The 20,479-nt window shown below is 42.2% G+C and overlaps 2 protein-coding genes across 8 annotated transcripts in view; one reads left to right on the top strand and one right to left on the bottom strand.

Annotated features, from left to right (window-relative positions):
• The window catches only part of ttll10 (tubulin tyrosine ligase like 10), a 210,345-nt gene extending 206,312 nt beyond the window's left edge, over positions 1–4,033 (top strand). For all 7 annotated transcript variants that reach the window (XM_062965526.1, XM_062965527.1, XM_062965528.1 and 4 more), the window contains 2 exons: positions 1,233–1,326; positions 3,091–4,033. In XM_062965526.1, the coding sequence (XP_062821596.1) occupies positions 1,233–1,326; positions 3,091–3,953 (957 nt within the window). In that variant the 3' untranslated portion in view covers positions 3,954–4,033. The remainder of the gene's footprint in view (positions 1–1,232; positions 1,327–3,090) is intronic.
• Positions 4,034–4,730: 697 nt separating this feature from the next.
• Positions 4,731–14,587, bottom strand: tnfrsf18 (TNF receptor superfamily member 18). The gene is made up of 6 exons (XM_008122112.3): positions 14,158–14,587; positions 10,844–10,960; positions 10,664–10,751; positions 8,321–8,415; positions 7,991–8,113; positions 4,731–6,474 (listed from the first exon to the last, which is right to left on the bottom strand). Exons 1-6 carry the CDS (start codon positions 14,261–14,263, stop codon positions 6,365–6,367), a joined length of 639 nt encoding a protein of 212 aa, XP_008120319.2. The 5' UTR covers positions 14,264–14,587; the 3' UTR covers positions 4,731–6,364.
• Positions 14,588–20,479: the final 5,892 nt, after the last annotated feature.

The following is a 20,479-nucleotide window of genomic DNA, read 5'->3' as shown; positions in this document are numbered from 1 at the left end:
TGTCTGAGTCCTACACATCGCCAGTGGAGTCTGAGTCCGGAACAGTCCCAGATCTGATCACATGGTCTGCAGCCCTGCCCACAACATAAAGTTAAGGAAAACTGCATACAAATACATACATATACACTACAGTAAGCAATCTGAATTATATCCATAACACATAACCAGTGGAGTCTGAGTCCTACACATTGCTAGTGGAGTCTGAGTCCTGAACACTCCCAGATCAGATCACAAGGTCTGCAACCACTCCCACAACATAGAGTTAAGGAAAACTTCATACCAATACTCACATATACAATACAGTAAGCAATCTCAATTATATACATAACACATTACTAGTGGAGTCTGGATCCTACACATCGCTAGTGGAGTCTGAGTCCTGAACACTCCCAGATCTGATTACATGGTCTGCAGCCCCACCCACAACAGAGTTAAGGAAAACTGCATACTAATACATACATATACAATACAATAGACATATCCAAAAAATCGTTTTGAATCGTATATCGGATTTATTTCGGATTGTTCTCGCTTTTTGATACGCATTCCGAGACATTGTCTCACAGCGCAACCAGCAATGTAATTCGAACCATTGTTGGCCCATTCTCTAATTGTCTCTTAATGTTTTGTTAATTTCTTTCCCCAAAAAAATTTTGTAATATATTTTTTAAAATATTTTTTTAAAAAAATTGTTTCTGCAACCTACCTTGAATTATATATATAACAAAAAACCAGTGGAAGCTTGTAGAAGGTTGCTACTTCCAACAATACCTTCCTTGACGACGACAACAACAACAAAGAGATATACAGATGTAAAGTAGATCGCAAGTAATTACACAAATAATCTCTGCCCACTCTTTCTAAGTGGGTGCCCTCCAAATAACCAGTACTACAACTCCCATCATCCCTTGCAATGCTCAGAGTTACATTTCCACCCATCTGCAGTGCCGCTGTCTTATACTCCTTCGATCATGATTATTGTAAAATGAAAGCATTGCGTTTTTAATTCCAAAATGTTAAGGCTTCAGCACCCCCTGGTGACAAATATATATCATTGAGTTCTGTTTCGAACGAAGTCTGAACATGGAACAAGAAATCGCATCGAATGAGGATTTAGGGAAGCAAACTGTCAACTGTGTTGTAAAGCCTTTCATGGCCGAAACCTTAGATTTCGGTGCCAATGACAGACCAAGACAAATCTTAAAAAATGAATTACCTTTTTTCCAAAATAGGTATGGCTGCTGGAGATGAATTCCAATCCTGCTTTGCACACGAATTGTACTGCTTTGAAGAGTATTGTTCCCATGGTGGTGAACGAAACTCTGGGTGAGTAGAGTGGGTTTTTAGTGGGATTTGGGAATCTTAAGACTCATGTTGGTCATGGGGGTTCTGTGGGCCAAGTTAGTTCCAGGTCCATAGTGGGATATCAGAGTGCTCTTAAACTGCAGGTGAACTATACATCCCAGTACCTACAACTCCTATAAATCATGCTGATTTCTCCCCAAACCTCTCTAATATATTCTTCTGTTTCCTGCGTACCATATAAAATAATAGGAAAGGTTAAGGGAGAGGCAATGGGAGGGGTCATGCAAATTCCACACCAATGGAGAGAGTCAGAAACACTAGGATGCCTGTGGTAGAGTAAAAACAGAAAATTTAAGAGGAAATTGTCCTGTATGAAAGCCTTCACTTGGGTGGTGGGCAGTGTGGTGTTTGTGGAGGACATTGGCAGGGCTCTTGGACATGTTTATGATGCTCACTATAACCTGCAATGTCATTGGAGGGAGGACTTTGGTGGCTCCTCAGCACTGTGGGTTAAAGCAATTTGTGGAGGTGGGAGTCTGTCTGTCTAAGACAGTGATTCCCAAAGTAGGCTCTACTGCCCCCCGGTGGGCACTGGAGCGATCCAGGGGGGCAGTGATGGCACCTATTAGGACACGGGGGTTGGACCAGAGGAGGGGCGGGACCTCTTCCCAAGTGCTGGAGACAGGGCTGAGCACCTGTGAGGACACAGGGCGGAGCTAGAAGAGTGGGTGTGGCTTCTTCCCAAGAGCCTGAGACAGGGCTGAGCCTCTATACCTCCCCTGAAGCGCTTGTTGGGACACAGAGGGTGGAGCTAGGGAAGGGGGCGGGGCCTCTTTCCAAGAACCTAAGACAGGGCTGAGCCTCTATACCTCTCCTGAGGCGCTTGTTGGGACACAGAGGGTGGAGCTAGGGAGCGGGCGGGGCCTCCTTCCAAGAACCTGAGACAGTGCTGAGCCTCTATACCTCTCCTGAGAGGCCATTTAGGACTAAAGGGTGGGGCTAGGAGCAGGGCCTCTTCCCAAGAGCATGAGACAGGGCTGAGCCTCTATACCTCTCCTGAGAGGCCTTTTAGGACTAAAGGGTGGGGCTAGGGGCGGGGCCTCCTCCCAAGAGCCTGAGACAGGGCTGAGCCTCTATAACTCCCCTGAGGCGCTTGTTAGAACACAGGGGCGGGGTATAGAGGTTCAGCCCCATCAGGCACTTGGGAAGAGGCCCCGCCCCCTCCTCTAGCCCCGCCTCCTGTGTCCTGGCAGGCACCGCAGGACAGAGATAGAAGCTCAGCCCTGCCTCAGAGCTCGTAACTCCGCCCATCCCAGTCCTGGCTGCCCATTTGTGGCCCCGCCCACCTCCCCCTCCCAGCCCTGCATCTTGGACTAGGGGAGAGGCTCAGCCCCGCCCTCTTGAGCAGGAGCCATACCCACCCCTCTAAGCCACGCCCCTTTCCAGGGGGTGCTGAGTCATATTTTTTCTGGAAAGGGGGTGGCAGGCCAAATAAGTTTGGGAACCACTGGTCTAAGAGGACACCTCAGAATTTCACTTTTATTATGGGTATATATTAAAAAGAATCCCTGATTCTAACACTCACCCCATTTTTAGATATTACCAAGACTTCTGGACACATGAGAAACATAGGTTTGACCATGGTGAGATATTTCGAACTCTTCTTTCAATCTGTAGTCCAGATGTCTTGAGGAATGGCTTAGGGAGCTGGGACATGGTCGTTGTGTTTGTGCCTCCTCCTGATTGTGTCTCACGTTGTCATGATATTCTGGGTGTGTTTTCTAGACCTGGTGATCGAGATCTTCACCAAGATCCAGAAGGGCCAGAATATCCTCCCGCTGGAGTCGCTCTATCACTTTACGCTTCTCTACAACGGGGTGGCCTCAGACGGCGGGCTCCCCCAGGGCAACCGGAGCAGGACTTCCCTCCGTTCGATCCGATCTCACTCTGACGTTGGCAGTACCGGCAGTACCAACACCACCAGTGTCAACAATACCGCCAATACCATCAACACCAGCAGTAGCCGCTCGTTGGACAAGCAACCGTCCAAAGCTTTGGAGAAGGCACCCAAAGGAGAGGACGCCAGGAATCTGACGGTCACCCTTCCGGAAGGGCTGTATCTCCCTCCCAGCAAAGGGGTACCCCGGGACCCGCTCCCCATGCCCCAGATCCAGATCTCCATCATCCCCAACCTCTCCTCCTGCCCCGCAGCGAAGACCATCCTCCGGGGCAACCAGGTCTGCAACAGCGGGAGCCAGTACATCATCCGTCACGTGCCGGAAACGCTAGAGGCTGACGGGAGCGACGACAAAGGCAAAGCCAGCCCCCTCGACGTGTCCCGGGGTCTTTCCAAGGACAAGTCCTACGCCGCTTGGTTTCAACAAACCTTTGGGACCAAGCTGATGCTGGGGCCCAGCAGCAACGGGGGCAGGGGCCCTCTGACCAGCTCGCAGATGCTTTCCCTCCACCTCCAGTCCGACCTCCCGCCCAGCCTGCCCAACTACCAGGAATTCCCCAAGCCCTACTGGCAACTCACAACCTATGCCAAGAAGCCGCAGGACAGCCCCAAGGCCATTGCCGAGCCCCCCATCCGCAGCGGAGACGATCCGCTCGCCGAAGAGAAAAAGACCTCCCACCGCGGCTCGTGAGCCAAGATCACTGTGTATTTGAAGAGCCCTTGTTCTTTTTCCTATAAAGGACAACAAGAAAAAGAAATCATAGCTCCTAACCTGTGGTGTGATCGAGCTTTTCTTCCCTTTGGCAGCATATGAAATCCTTTTTCATAGTATTAGGTAATTTTTTTGTGTCAGGAGCGACTTGAGGTGTAAGAGAATTGGTCATCTGCAAGGACGTCGCCCAGAGGACACCTCGATGTTTTACCATCCTTTGGGAGGCTTCTCTCATGGAGCTGGAGCTATCAGAGGGAGCTCACCCTGCTCCCTGGATTCGAACTGCCAACCTGTCAGAGGCACAAGGGTTTAACCCATTGTGCCACCGTGGGCTCCCATATTACAGGTTGAGCCATAATTTCCCATTGCGAAATATTGCAAAACGGTTCACCTGGATGGGTGCGAGAGTTACGGACACCTTTGCTTTCTGATATACAATGTGTGAGCCCCACTTGTCCATAATTTCCCATTCCGAAATATTCCAAAATGGTTCACCTGGATGGGTGCGAGAGTTAGGGACACCTTTGCTTTCTGATATACGATTTACATGCGCTCCGCTTCGTGCACATAATTGTCACTAATATTGTACACCAAATGTGTACTGGCCTTACATTTGGAAGGGAAGTCACCAAGAAAGCAAGTCATGTCGAGAATGGTGTATGAATCAGGTCTCACCTCTCCTGCTCATCCGTTAGACCACTTAGTGACTACCAAGCGGCACTAACAAACATGACAGCAAAGTCGATCTTATCTGCTGATCCCAGCAGCAATAGATCTTTAATTTACAGATATCTTTAATTTATAGATATCTACAAGGTAAACAGTCCTTTAATTTACAGATATCTACAAGGTAAACAGCCAGAGCTGCTCGGACACATCTTGCTTCGACAAGAACAAATCATGGAGTTTCTTTGTGTCTGTTATCAGTAAACTTTAAGCACATCCCACATTCCACAGTCTATAACATATCTTCCTGCCATGTAGCTCAAACAGAAGTCTTGATGCTTTGCCCTTCTAGCCAAAAATCAGGGCTCTCTGCAATTAATCACTTGACTGCTGGAATGCTTACCGGAGCAAATGCATCCACTTACATAGCAACAATGAATTAAACATTTCACTACATAACACAAAAATTGTAACAAGTCACCACCAAAGCCTATCATGACAGCAGGCCTTTTGAATGGAGACAGGTTCAAAGACGAGTGCCATGCTGAATTTAAGCATAATATTTGTGTAAAATAATAATCATACGTTCAGGATTGAGACAAGTCAAGATGTTGGTGTGATAAAGTCCACTTTAAGGCCACTCTGAACACCACCGAGATGGTGTTATGGTCTCAACTATAGATACAGTCCATTTATTTATTTTTATTTATTTACAGTATTTTTATTCTGCACGTCTCACCTCAAAGGGCGATCACAGAACATACATATGAGGCAAACATTCAGTGCCGTTTTATACAGACAAGACAGACAATTTGAACATAGATAGAGGTATATATATGGTCCATTTCTAAACACCAAGAGGAATGAGATCTGGAAAACCAATTCATCCTCAAGTCCTGGACTGGCTCCACTCATAATCTTCTGTCCGACTTCGCCCACAACCTTTCAACCGCTATTTTAGCCCTGACTTTTCTGAGTTTAATTCCTCCAGGCTCCATCCTTTACTTGTTCTATTGTTGCTCTTGTTTGCTTCCTAAATTAGAAGTCCTATCTATTATTATTTATGATTTACAGTATTTATATTTCGCCCTTCTCTCAGGGCAGATCACAATGTCAAACATTCAACATATAGACAGAGGCAATTTAACATTTTCCAGCTTCCGGCTTCATGAGGCTCAATTCCAGTCACAGGGGTAGCTGCACTTGTGACACCGAGTCCTTGATGGGAGTACTTCCGCATTCCTTTCTGTCGGTTTTTATGGAGTTGTAGCTTAATTAAATTAGACTCCCCACACAAAGCGATACCTAGACTTTTCTACTCGACGGATGCAACTGTTTTTTTAGCTGCTTCGGTGGACAGCGAGCTCAGCTGTTAACAGTCGGGAGCTCAATCTGACCCGGGCTTCGATCCCATGACCTCTCGGTCAGTAGCGATTTATTGTAGCCCGGTCCTATATATAAAACCGTGTCTTCCCCATACAAAGGAAGAGGGTGAAGGAAACACTACCTTTGCGTACTAGATGAAGTACAAACCAGGTCTCTTCAGAAGAGTAAATAGCAACAGATGAACTTTGCATGTGGACGAACCAATCTGGATCTACACAAAGAGACTTTCGTTCACCTCTAGACACAAATAAAGTGGCTGAGTATTTGGTCAAGAGTCATCTAGAGATGAGATCACGGAGTGCATTTTGCAATATTTGTTCTCACTAAGGTGAGGTCTACTACGCCACCACTTTCCCACCATCCTCTTCTTCTGGAAACTGGCAGCTTTGGGCATCATCTTCCAGGAGATGGGATTCGGATGGATTTGGCTGCTCGAGAGATTCAACGTCTGTAGGAAGAAAGGCAGATACAGTAAAATATCATATACCATAATAGCCCATTTTCTGAAGATAGGATTCTGCAAAGAACTGAATTATTGGTGTGATGGTGCTAAAGCCAATTGGGAAGACTCAAGCCAATTGTAATGGTGTCAAATCAAATTGTAAATGCTGTTTCCACTGCTGAGGGGATTTTTGAATCTTTTAATCCCTCTAGATTATATATATATCACCTTTATATGAGGGGAAGGATTACAGGGGGTGATCTTTATTTCAAGATCCCAGCCTCTGTCTCTGTAGTTAGGGATTTCTGTGTTGTTGTTCCCTTTCTGAGGTAACCGTGACTGTTACTCTTCCCCAATTAGGTGATTTATTAAGGTAACTGCCACCAACGTGAGGCTTTTGAATTATCACCGATGAAATTTGGCTCCACATACGCAGATGAGATGTAATGAGTCAGTTGTTAGCAAAGAACAACAAGTTTATTGCGTACAAAGCTTATGGTTGCAGGTTGATTGATTTACTTATGGAACTTTAGATAAACAAGTGGTTTAATAACTCTTATAACCACCACACTAGTAGTCTCTGGTGTAATTCCACTCTCACTCTCCTACTGATGATATAAATTGTAGTGAACTCTAACCTCAGCTGAGCTCCTTAGTGAACAATGTCCCAACTACAATAAAAGCCTTTAATCCGATCAAATTCCTGATCACTAGTCCTTCCCAACTAGAGATCTTGACTAGGCTCCCTTTAGTCTGCCTTGACTAAAGATTTTGGCCAGGCCTGTCTCCTCAGCCCTTCTTGACTGAAAAAACTCCCGCCATGCACTCTCTGGCTTCTTTTTTTTTTTAACTCCCACTTTTTCCTTTTCTTGGCTCCTCCCACTTCTCCCTCTGGTGAGCTAGCCAGCTCCGTCTCCTTGGTAACAACACTACTGTGGATTGAAACAAGATGGCTTCTGTTTCAGCTACTGTGTCAACTAAACACAAATACATACTCTAACAGTTTTGTTTTGTTTTCGTGTCAGGAGCAACCGGAGTTGCTTCTGGAGTAAGAGAATTGGCCGTCTGCAAGGACGTTGCCCAGGGGACATTGCCCGGATGTTTTGATGTTTTTACCATCCTTGTGGGAGGCTTCTCTCATGTCCCCGCATGGAGCTGGAGCTGATAGAGGGAGCTCATCCACACTCTCCCCAGGTGGGATTCGAACCTGGCAGCTTTCAGGTCAGCAACCCAACCTTCAAGTCACTTAGTCCACTACGCCATCTGGGGGCTCCACTCTAACAGTTAAAATTAAACATAATAACTATGACTTCTCCACATTGGGTTTCTGTTTTCTGGGCTGTCTGGCCATGTTCCAGAAGCATTCTCTCCTAACGTTTCACCCACATCTGTGGCTGATCCTCTACATCAAGCTATGTAAGAGCTTTTGCGGAACATACATTCATAGAAGGAAGTATGCCTATAGTTGAGCATTCAGCTCACAGCAAGCAGAGCATGAAGAAGACTACAGAGCGATACATACCATCAACCAAACGGAACACCGTCTTCTGCGTACACGTGCAAACGATTAACAGGAACGTCATCAGAAGAAGAACAAAGATACCTGCCGCCGTCAGGACGGTGAAGATGGACGCGACCGTAAAACCTATGGGAATAATACACAGCAAAGTTGTTGCAACTATGGGAGTGACCTAGATTAGAGAAGATGATTCCACATCGTGTTAAAAAATCAATATGTTTCTATAATGGATATTGATCCCAAGGAGCGGAAAGTAATCCAATCGGTCAAGGCACGGGGAGCATTTGAACAGCTCAGCCTACGTCAATACGTATTTCTTCATGTTTTACTTACCAGGTTGCCCAACAACGGGGGTGGGTCCTGGGCCACATTGAGCATTGTGTGTCCTGTTCCCGGCTTGCAGGGTTTGGAGTCCGTGGCTCTTGCAACTAGGAAGGAAAGAGAGAGCGAGAGAGAGAATGAATTTGAGCAGAACATGAAAACTAGACTAGAAGTTTAGCTTTAAACCCAGTCGATGTGAGGGTTAAATTGAGACTTATTTAGCTCTCTGTCCCAATCTCCCCTCCGTCGGCGATCTAGCAATCTGCTTAGACGCATGAACATACATACACACATAGCTGTCTGTCAAACCCAGTGGTTCTTAACTTTTATTGCAGTAGTTACAGCTATTTACAAAGCACAGCAAGAGAAGCTCATCCACATGTCCTGCTAGACTGATGGCGACCGGCAAAGAAAATTACAGTAGAGTCTCCTTATCCAAGCTAAACGGGCCGGCAGAAGCTTGGATAAGCGAATATGTTGGATAATAAGGAGAGATTAAGAAAAAGTCTATTAAACATCAAAATAGGTTATGATTTTACAAATTAAGCACCAAAACATCGTGTTATACAACAAATTTGACAGAAAAAGTAGTTCAATACGCAGTAGTGTTATGTTGTGATTACTGTATTTACGAATTCAGTGCCAAAATATCACGATGTATTGAAAACATTGACTACAAAAATGCGTTGGATAATCCAGAACGTTGGATAAGTGAGACTCTACTGTATCTATAAAACTGTCAACGCCCACATTCTTTCCCAGTGACTACATAACAGAAACTACACAATTAATCTTCTTCTATGCATTTAACTACTGCTATACTGGAATGCTATACAAACAAGCCCCTTCCCAGTGACTACATAACGGAAACTACACAATGCCACTCTAGCAGTTAATCTTCTTCTATGCATTTAACTACTGCTATATTGGAATGCTATACAAAGCATTGCACACACTAGCTTTAAACGATGAGTGAACATTTCACACCACACAAATCATAACTCGAACAAGCCCCTTCCCAGTGACTACATAACGGAAACTACACAATGCCACTCTAGCAATTAATCTTCTTCTATGCATTTAACTACTGTTATACTGGAATGCTATACAAAGCATTGCACACACTAGCTTTAAACAATGAGTGAACATTTAACACCGCACAAATCATAACTCGAACAAGCCCCTTCCCAGTGACTACATAACGGAAACTACACAGTGCCACTCTAGCAATTAATCTTCTTCTATGCATTTAACTACTGCTATACTGGAATGCTATACAAAGCATTGCACACACTAGCTTTAAACGATGAGTGAACATTTCACACCACACAAATCATAACTCAAACAAGCCCCTTCCCAGTGACTACATAACAGAAACTACACAATGCCACTCTAGCAATTAATCTTCTTCTATGCATTTAACTACAGCTATACTGGAATGCTATACAAAGCATTGCACACACTAGCTTTAAACGATGTGTGAACATTTCACACCACACAAACCATAACTCGAACAAGCCCATCTTTCAATCTCTTTCCCTGCCCACTGACATTATGTTTCCTGTTCTTGAGTTCGGAGTAGAGTAACTGCTTTGGGAGACGGTGATTGGGCATTCGGACAATGTTGTCAGTCCAGCAGAGTTGATGGCAATAGAGCATCGCTTCAGTGCTGGTGGTCTTTGCTAGTAACTGGTTTGGGAGATGGTGATTGGGCTATTTAACCTCAGCGGACCAAAAGCCGAAACCACGGTCACAACAACATCTGTTATAGAACTCCAATATGACGATGATAACGTAGTCTATGCACATTCAGAAGAACACCTTTGCAGAAGCATACGAGAAGCTTAGCCTCTCACTGAACATCAAGAAAACCAATAATAATAATATAATAATTTTATTCTTATACCAAAGAAAACCAAAGTGCTCTCCCAGCAGTCACCAGCCAATCCCTCTGCAATGCTAGATCTATATATATAAAAGAGTGATGGAATCCTGGCGACTGACAAAACAACAAAACTAAACACCCCACAACCTTGAAAATTGACAGCGCAACCCCTCATCCACGCCTCTAGGTTGATACAACAAAAAGAAAATAAAAATAAAGTCCTAATTAGAGGGAGAGGAATAATTGTTTTTATCCAATTGCTGCCAGTTAGAAGGCTAAGCTCTGCCCACTTGGTCTCCTAGCAACCCACTCAGCCCAGGGGACAGGCAGAGTTAGGCCTCACTTAGGCCTCTTCCACACTGCCTATAAAATACAGACACCACCAGGCAACGCCACAGCAACGCGTGGCCGGGCACAGCTCGTATTATATAACATAATCAAAAGCATAACATTATCAAAGAGACACTTACTTTTCCCAAGGGATGCAGCAGCCATTTTTGACATCTGAGAAAGTCCCGTTTGGACATGGTCGGCAGATGTACCTGAAGTCAATGGTGCCTAAGAGAAGAAAACGAAGGAGAAAAGCTTTCAAAAGGTCACAGGTGGGACACTTCATACCTGAGGCTTAAAAGAAGTGGCTCCAGTCTTACCTGAGCGACAGAGTTCCTCGCCTTCGAGACATTTCGGTAACGGACGGCATTGTTTACACCGGTTGTCCTTGCAGCATTTCCCAAGACTGCACGTGCCGCAGAATATTGGATGCATTTCTGTCAACGAGGCAGATCAAATCAAATGAAAGATGGCTTACTAAGTTCAGCTAATGCCGTTTGGGCTAAGCACACTGATGTCTATTATACACAGCAAAAAAGGGAAAAGTATGGTATATAATATAATACAAAGTAAGTTATGTTGTTGTTATACACTTCTATTGTAATGTAACCATTTATAGGTTGTGATTGTAACATCAACTTATATATGAAATACTGTATAGATCAGTGATGGCCAACCTATGACACGCGTGTCAGCACTAACACACCTAGCCATTTTTGCTGACACGCTGCCGCATGCAGATTGATTGGATGATTAATGTCTTTTGTGGCCAAATTCGGTGTGATTTGGTCCAGTGGTTTTGTTGTTTACTCCATGGGAATTATGCTCTCTCTCTCTCTCTCTCTCTCTCTCTCTCTCTCTCTCTCTCTCTCTCTATATATATATATATATATATATATATATATATATATATATTTGTAACATATTATCATATTATTACTATATTATTATTATTATTATTATTATTATTATTATTATTATTATTATTATATTCACTATTCACGACTACATTGAAACTAGAATAGAGAGAAAGCAGCATGGAAACTGCAAGAGGTACCACAGATTGTTGTACATGGAAGTAATAGTAGTAAATAGTTTTTGATTTATTAAATACAGTTATATATTGCAACTACCTGTGCCCAGCCACGCGTTGCTGTGGCGAAGTATGGTGGTATGGGAAATAAAGTATTAAGGAATTGGTGATAGTTAAGGTAAAGGGTAAAAGTGTGGAGTCCAGATAATCCAGTTCAAAGCAGATAATATAAGATTATAAATGGGTTATATAGCTGTGTGAAAGGGCCTTGAGTCTACACTGTCATCTAATCCAGTTAAAATCTGATAATCTGTATTTTATAGGCAGTGTGGAAGAGGCTTAACTCTGCCTGTCCCCTTGGTGAGTGGGTTGCTAGGAGACCAAGTGGGCGGAGCTTAGCCTTCTAACTGGCAGCAATTGGATAAAAACAATTATTCCTCTCCCTCTAATTAGGACTTTATTTTTCTTTTCTTTTTGTTGTATCAACCTAGAGGCGTGGATGATGGGTTGTGTTGTCAAATTTCGAGGTTGGGGGGCCTGTAGTTTTGTTGTTTTGTCCGCTGCCCTGATGCCATCACTCTTTTATATATATAGATTATACATTTTTGTTATTTAAACTATACATATTGTGAAATTATGGTTTTTTTCTCAAAGTGACACACCACCCAAGTCATGCTAGGGTTTGTTTTGGTGAATTTTGACACACCGAGCACAAGAAGTTGCCCATCATTGGTATAGATGAATAACTACTGTTTTAAACCATCTCGGGTCTGAATTGGGTTTAAATTAACCTGGTAATTGACCGTAACTCCGTTCCTGTCGTTAATCCAAATAATAATCTTAAACTTAATTATGGTATCGATACAAGCAAAGTATGATACAGTATAGGTAACCTGTATATATAGTGTCCAGGTGGATTTGTTCAACCCTTAGTCTATGTATATAGACTATATAGTAATAAGGAACAAGACTACTACCGATCTTGAGAATATTATCAAGATAGCGACTGGACTGTTTCGATACTAAACAAATACAGTAGAGTCTCACTTATCCAACATAAACGGGCCGGCAGAATGTTGGATAAGTGAATATGGTGGATAATAAGGAGGGATTAAGGAGAAGCCTATCAAACATCAAATTAGGTTATGATTTTACAAATTAAGCACCAAAACATCATTTATACAACAAATTTGACTGAAAAAGTAGTTCAATATGTAGTAATGCTATGTAGTAATTACTGTATTTATGAATTTAGCACCAAAATATCACAATGTATTGAAAACATTGACTACAAAAATGTATTGGATAATCCAGAACGTTGGATAAGCGAGTGTTGGATAAGTGAGACACTATTGTATATGAGTTTATACTGGATTTAAGACTAAAGACTGAATTAGCTTTAATCCGAATTCAAACCCGATGTGATGTCAACACTATTCCTTATTACTAGATTGTATATAAATAGACTGAGGGTTGAATAAATCCACCTGGACACTAAATATACAGGTTACCTATACTGTATCATACTTAGCCATAATTAAGTTTAAGATTATTATTTTGATTAACAACAGGAACGGAGTCAATTACCGGGTCAATTTAAACCCAACTCAGAGATGGTTTAAAACAGTAGTTATTCATATATACAGTATTTCATATATAAGTTGATGTTACAATCGCAACATATAAGTGGTTACATTACGACAGAAGTGTATAACAACAACATAACTTACTTTGTATTATATTATATACCATACTTTTCCTCTTTTTTTGCAATGCCATTTGGGCACCATGCTTGGTATCAGAGCTTGGAAATATTTGATGGCCAGATTACAAATCTCACAGCCCTTCCAAACTGTTTGTATTTTCTCTTATGTTTGCACCAGAGGCAAAAGACTTTCAAGGATTCCAGAGAGATGGCTGCAACCAGCAAAATCTCCTTTCGTAATGGATTGTTTTAAGCTATCTTCAATAGCCCTGAGTGGAGTTAACCCTTTTTTCATCTTCTTTTCAGTAAACTCATTTTGGTTATTTTTTCACCTTGCCTAAAGTGCCTGTGTGTGTTAAGGGTCTGTATCTTAACAGAAGATATACAGAGTAAAGCCAGATAGAAGTGTATAACAACAACAATTTTAAGGATTCCAGAGAGATGACTGCAACCAGCAAAATCTCCTTTCGTAATGTATTGTTTTAAGCTATCTTCCAATAGCCCCAGATGGAGTTAACCCTTTATTCATCTTCTTTTCAGTAAACTCATTTTGGTTATTCTTTTCACCTTGCCTAATGTGCCTGTGTGTGTAAAGGGTCTGGATCTTGACAGAAGGTATAGCCTCCGAGTAAAGCCAGACATGAGGTCACGAAGAGTCAGAAACGACTGACCGAATGAAGAAGAAGACAGACAGACACTATAGTTTTCTCATATGCTCAGACGTGACATCACAGGATCCGAACCCAGATCTCTAGAGTCATCGTTCAGCATTCAAACCACATCCCTGTATTGGCTCAGAGTGCCACTTCCTCAACAAGCAATGAGTTGCGGAAGGGGAGATCTGCCGAAAACTTTGGATCTCATCTGCAGAAAAAAAATAAATTCTTACAACTTACCTAAACGACTCGCATCACAACAGACAACTTCAGCATTGGCTCCTGGTTCTAGACACAAACAGAGGGCTGTGAAGAAAAACAACCTTGGACGCAACTTCACTTCCATTGCCTTCCGTGCTTTGATTTTCAAACGTTAGGATTCGAATGCAACTGTTGTTCGTTGGCTCTTCTTTCTCTTTCTCTGTTTCTGATTCTCGTGTCTCGCCGCCCCATTTTGTGGCCTGGGGGTTGGCGTGGATGGTGACGTGGCGTCATCGCTTCCTCCGTGACGCTCCTGAAAAGCGATCACTAAAATAGATTCCCTTGACGGGCCGAAATGGAAAGTACACAGAGGAAGGCGAGAGAAATGGGGAAGTTGACGCTCCACGCAGCAAACAAGTACTCTCTCTGGTGTTTTCAGGTCCACCAAGACCCCAAATCAAGCTTTTAATGGATTGAAGGGTCCGACGGTTTCTCAGTTCAGACGGTCAAAGCTCTGTGGTCTTCCAGTCGATCTGCTGGACAGGGGTCCCCAAACTATGGCCCGGGGGCCACATGCAGCCCTCCGAGGTCATTTACCTGGCCCCCGCCCTCAGTTTTATAATATATTGTATATACATATAATATTGATAATATTATTATAATGTCATACAATATAACACTAATAATAATACCATATAATAATATTAATTATATATTCTATATAACATATAATATTACTAATAATATTACAGTATAGTGGTATAGTTCAATATAGTAATATATAATGCTAATATTGTGCTATGCTAATAATATAATATATTGTATGTACATATAATTTGTAAGCCACTCTGAGTCCGCTTTGGGGTGAGAAGGGTGTGATACAAATGTAGTAAATAAATGCAGTAAATAAATAATAAATTTTAGACTTAGACTCACCCAAAGTCTGAAATGACTTGAAGGCACACAACAACAACAACAACAACAACAACAATCCTAACTAACTTGACTATTTCATTGGCCAGAAGCAGGAACACACTTCCCATTGAAATCCTGATAAATGTATGTTGGGTTAAAATTGTTTTTATTTTTAAATATTGTATTTTTTTTTCATTGTTCTTGTTGTTGTTGTTGTTTTTACACTATAAATAAGACATGTGCAGTGTGCATTGGAATTTGTTTGTTTTTTTTTTTCAAATGATAATCCGGCCCCTCAAAAGACTGAAGGATTGTGGACCGGCCCTCGGATTAAAAAGTTTGAGGACCCCTGTGCTGGACAGATGGCCAAAGAACAATACAAAAGATCAGGGAATACCAAGAGTGCGGGCAGGAGATCTGCTTGAACGATCCACCCGTCCTGTAGAAATCCCCTTACATTTCTGTAACTCACAAAACGTTTATGTTGTCTCTCTAGTTACATAACATTTTCTCAGCCTGAGCTTCAAATCTTGTACGTGAGCAGGATCTGGACCATTTATTTATTTATCTATCGTGTCAGGATTGGGAATACAGTTATCTCTATATATAAAAGGGTAATGAAATTTCGGCCTAGGACAAAACAACAAAACTACACATCCCAGAAACACTAAACTTGGCAGCACAACCCCTCATCCATGCCTCTACGTTCATACAACAAACAGCTCCAGCTACTCCAGAAAACAGCCAGGCTTTGAGACTGCAAGGCTATCCATTGCTATTCCACGTGGCCAACAAATGATATAAGCCACAGCAACGCGTGGCTGGGCACAGCTAGTAATGTATAAGAAACCACACACAAAGTTAAAAACTTGGCATGATACTAAATGTCTTTTGACTACTTCGAGTGCCTCTAGTGTCACTGTGAGAAGGTCCTCCATTGTGCATGTGGCTGGACTCAGGCTGCGTTGTATTAAGTGGTCTGTGGTTTGCTCTTCTCCTCACTCGCATATCGAGGACTCCACTTTGAAGCCCCATTTCTGAAAATTGGCTTTGTATCTTGTGGTGCCAAAGCTCAGTCTATTCATCACCTTCCAAGTCGCCCCGTCTTCTGTGTGCCCAGGAGGGAATTTCTCATCTGGTACCAGATTGACGGTCTGGATTTTAACCTGCCACTTTTGGACTCTTGCTTGCTGAGGTGTTCCTGTGAGTCCCTCTGTAGATCTTAGAAAGCTGTTTCTTGATTTAAGTCATTCACATGCTGGCAGATATCTGAACAGAGCATGGACCGGAGATGTCCATGGCTATATCCTTTCATTATGAAGACCAAAATCCACTGCTTGTGGTGATATGAAAATAATCAAACAAACTCAATGTATATCCAAAAATCAATGTCTATCCAAAAAACAGGACTGTCCCAATCGCATATAAGTAGAAATCAGCAGTTCTTCTCTTGAAGTATAAGGACAAGTTTTTCATGTGAGTAAATGTCCTGTTCTTTATTATATATGAGTAGACTCCAGTTTCCATATAACTTGACTCAAACCTGCAACTGGTTTCGACTCACAGGAGTCTTCGTCAGGTGGCTGGCTTTACCTCCATGTATTTTGAACTAATCAAGAGATCATCATCACCTGATCAGTGGATTAACTGTATAAGTAATGGTATGAGCCATTTCCACCCTATACTCGCCACAGAATAAAACTCCTTGCAGAGTACATGGGGCAATAAAGACAAGCAGTGAGTATTATAGTCGTTTTTTGGGTTCACTGAATTTGTATTCTATATATGTTCTATTATTCATGTCATGATGTAATACTACCTTTAGCCACTATCTATGTCCCCTTAGGATCCACCTACCCAGAAAATTGATGGTGAACTTCTCACCTTAAAAGTTGAACCTTTTCTGTTTATTTAAGTAAGTAGAGTGCCTGAAAATACCTTGTTGTAATCTTTTTTGTAAACTTTCTTTACAAATTGCTGGTTTGCAAGTATATATTTATGATGTGTATTATTTGTAGACCCAACCGCCTGACGAAGACTCCTGTGAGTCGAAACCGGTTGCAGGTTTGAGTCAAGTTATATGGAAACTGGAGTCTACTCATATATAATAAAGAACAGGACATTTACTCACATGAAAAACTTGTCCTTATACTTCAAGAGAAGAACTGCTGATTTCTACTTATATGCGATTGGGACAGTCCTGTTTTTTGGATAGACATTGATTTTTGGATATACATTGAGTTTGTTTGATTATTTTCATATCACCACAAGCAGTGGATTTTGGTCCTCATAGTTTAGGGGAACCCATAGTCCTTTTAGGTATATCCTTTCATTACCCAGCAAATATCGGGTGGTGCAATATCAGCTAAACAGTATAATTTCTCCAGCGGCATTGAGCATAGGCATCCTGTGATAATGTGGCATGTCTCATTAAGGATCATATCCACTGTTTTAACGTGGTGAGATGTATTCCACACTGGGCATGTATACTCAGCAGCAGAGTAGCAAAGCAGAAGGGAAGATGTCTTCACTGTGTCTTGTTGTGATTCGTATATTATTTTGTATATTATTTTTGCTTGAGAATCAAGCAGTGCTTCTTGTAGGTCAGAACATGTGACTCCCGTGTATTTTGTTGTGCTGCAATGCTCCAGTGGGATTCCTTCCCAGGTAATCCTCAGAGCTCGAGTTGCTTGTCTGTTCTTAAGGTGAAAAGCACACGTCTGCGTTTTAGATGGATTAGGAATCAGCTGGTTTCCCCTGTAATAGGCAGTAAGAGCACCTAAAGCTTCAGAGAGCTTCTGTTCAACCGTTTCAAAGCTCCCTGTTTGAGCGGTGATGGCTTGATCGTCAGCATAGATCAGTGATGGCCAACCTATGATACGCGTGTCAGCACTGACATGCCTAGCCATTTTTGCTGACACGCTGCCGCATGCAGATTGATTAGATGACTATGTCTTTTGTGGCCAAATTTGGTGTGATTTGGTCCAGTGGTTTTGTTGTTTACTCCATGGGAATTATGCACATTACACACACACACACACACATATATATAATCATTCTATTATTGTAGTATATTATTATATTATTACTATTATATTATTATTATACTATTCGTTATTAATGACTACATTGAAACTACAATAGAGAGAAATCAGCGTGGAAACTGCAAGAGGTATCATAGATTGTTGTACATGGAAATAATGGTAGTAAATAGTTTTTGATTTATTAAATACTAGCTGTGCCCTGCCACGCGTTGCTGTGGCCGATTGGAATTGCACTGAATAGCTCCGGTTTTGGGATTTTTTTAGGCCCTGCGGAGGTTCGTGACATGATATTTTGTGGTTTCAACCTCGAGGTGTGGATGATGGATTGTGTTGTGAAATTTCGAGGTTGGGGGGTGTTTAGTTTTGTTGTTTTGCTCGGTGCCAGGATTCCATCACTCTTTTATATATATAGATTAGCTGTGCCCGGCCACGCGTTGCTGTGGCGGAGTCTGGTGGTATGGGAAATAAAGTCTTGAGGAATTGGTGGTAGTTAAGGTAAAGGGTAAAGGTTTTACCTTACATTAAGTCCATTATAAATGGGTAATATAGCTGTGTGGAAGGGCCTTGTGTCTACACTGCCATATAATCCAGTTCAAATCAGATAATCTGTATTTTATAGGCAGTGTGGAAGAAGGTTAAGTGAGGCCTAACTCTGCCTGTCCCCTGGGCTGAGTGGGTTGCAAGGAGACCAAGTGGGCGGAGCTTAGCCTTCTAACTGGCAGCAATTGGATAAAAACAATTATTCCTCTCCCTCTAATTAGGACTTTATTTTTCTTTTTGTTGTATGAACGTAGAGGCATGGATGAGGGGTTGTGCTGCCAAGTTTAGTGTTTCTGGGATGTGTAGTTTTGTTGTTTTGTCCTAGGCCGAAATTTCATTACCCTTTTTTATATATAGACAGTTATATATTACAATTATATATTTTTGTTATTTAAACTATATATATATTGTGAAATTATGGTTTTTTTCTCGAAGTGATACACCACCCAAGTCATGCTAGGTTTTTTGGTGAATTTTGACACACCAAGTGCAAAAGGTGGCCCGTCATTGGCATAGATGGAACTCTCTGTCCCTTCTGGAAATGGCTGGTCATTTGTGTAAATGTTAAACATTTTTTCCCAATGATAACAACTGTCTGCTTGAGCGGTGATGGCACGATCGTCAGCATAGATGAAACTCTCTGTCTCTTCTGGAAATGGCTGGTCACTTGTGAAAATGTTAAACAATGATGGAGCAAGCAGGCTTCCCAGAGGCAGGCCATTCTTCTGTTTTCGCCATCTGCTTCTCTGGCCCTGGAACTCAACAAAAAAGCTCCTGTTTTGTAGCAGATTTCCTATGAAGCGGGTGAGGTGGTAGGCCTTTGTGATATTATACAATTTTTGGACCATAATGAGCAAGCAATGCAGGAGCAACATCTCTTGAGAAGTTACTTTTAAAGCGAATTTTCTCATTATTGTTCCAAGACCTCATCCAAATAGTCACTATTCACCTTCAAATAACTCTGACTTCTTATCTACTTCGCCATCGGTAACATGTCCAAAATGGCCAAAGGTCTGCAAACCACAGACATTCTTGTTTTCATTTTTCGAAATGTCACATGATTTCACATCAAGAGAAAGAGAAAAGTTCAAACCACATCACGGACCTCTTCATTTTTGGCAGCTCTCATGTTTCCCCAGAATCTCGCCATTTCCTGCCAGAGAAGAAACCACCTAATTGTACAGTAATAAGCCCAGCATCATCGTCATCTCAGTCAAATGTCAGTCATGAAAGACAGAATCTGCAAAGCCAAAAACGGTGTCTGCGAAAACATTACTGTCACACAAACCTTGAAAGCGCCGTTGTAGCTACTTCATGGAGCCACAAAATTCTAGAGTTGGAATCAAAGCATGAGAGCCATGTTTTAATATTTGAAAAGGACACAGTGGGGACTAGGACACAATGGATTCAAATGGCCAGAATAACTATCCCACCTAAACATTTCGAAATTCCTTTACAGCCACATGGCACTTCTCGCTCTGCTTGCTGTGAGCTGAATGCTCAACCATAAGTTTCCTGTTTTTGTATTTTGGATGTTCTGCTGTATTTTTGGCTAGTTTTTCCTAACACAGAAAATCCTAACAACAAGGGTTATGGGCCCAGATCTCAGAGCGTGAGCAGGTTCATACACGGAGAACCTGGTCCTTCAGATAACCTGCGAATACTGCTGAACTGCAACTCCCAGTGGCTGTGGTCATGATGGATGCTAGGAGTTCTGGTCCACCACCATGTTGAATGTCACACTTCTCTTATGAGGAGATGCTGAACAAATTTGGTCCCAAGAGGCCCGTATCTATTGAACTTGTAACCTCCATCTCCTAGCAAAAAGTCCCTTCTGGGTTTTGAAGACTGCTGAGTTCTGC

Source organism: Anolis carolinensis, unplaced genomic scaffold, assembly GCF_035594765.1.
Source record: "Anolis carolinensis isolate JA03-04 unplaced genomic scaffold, rAnoCar3.1.pri scaffold_15, whole genome shotgun sequence".
NCBI lineage: Eukaryota > Metazoa > Chordata > Lepidosauria > Squamata > Dactyloidae > Anolis > Anolis carolinensis.
This window is presented reverse-complemented; position numbering and strand designations above follow the sequence as displayed.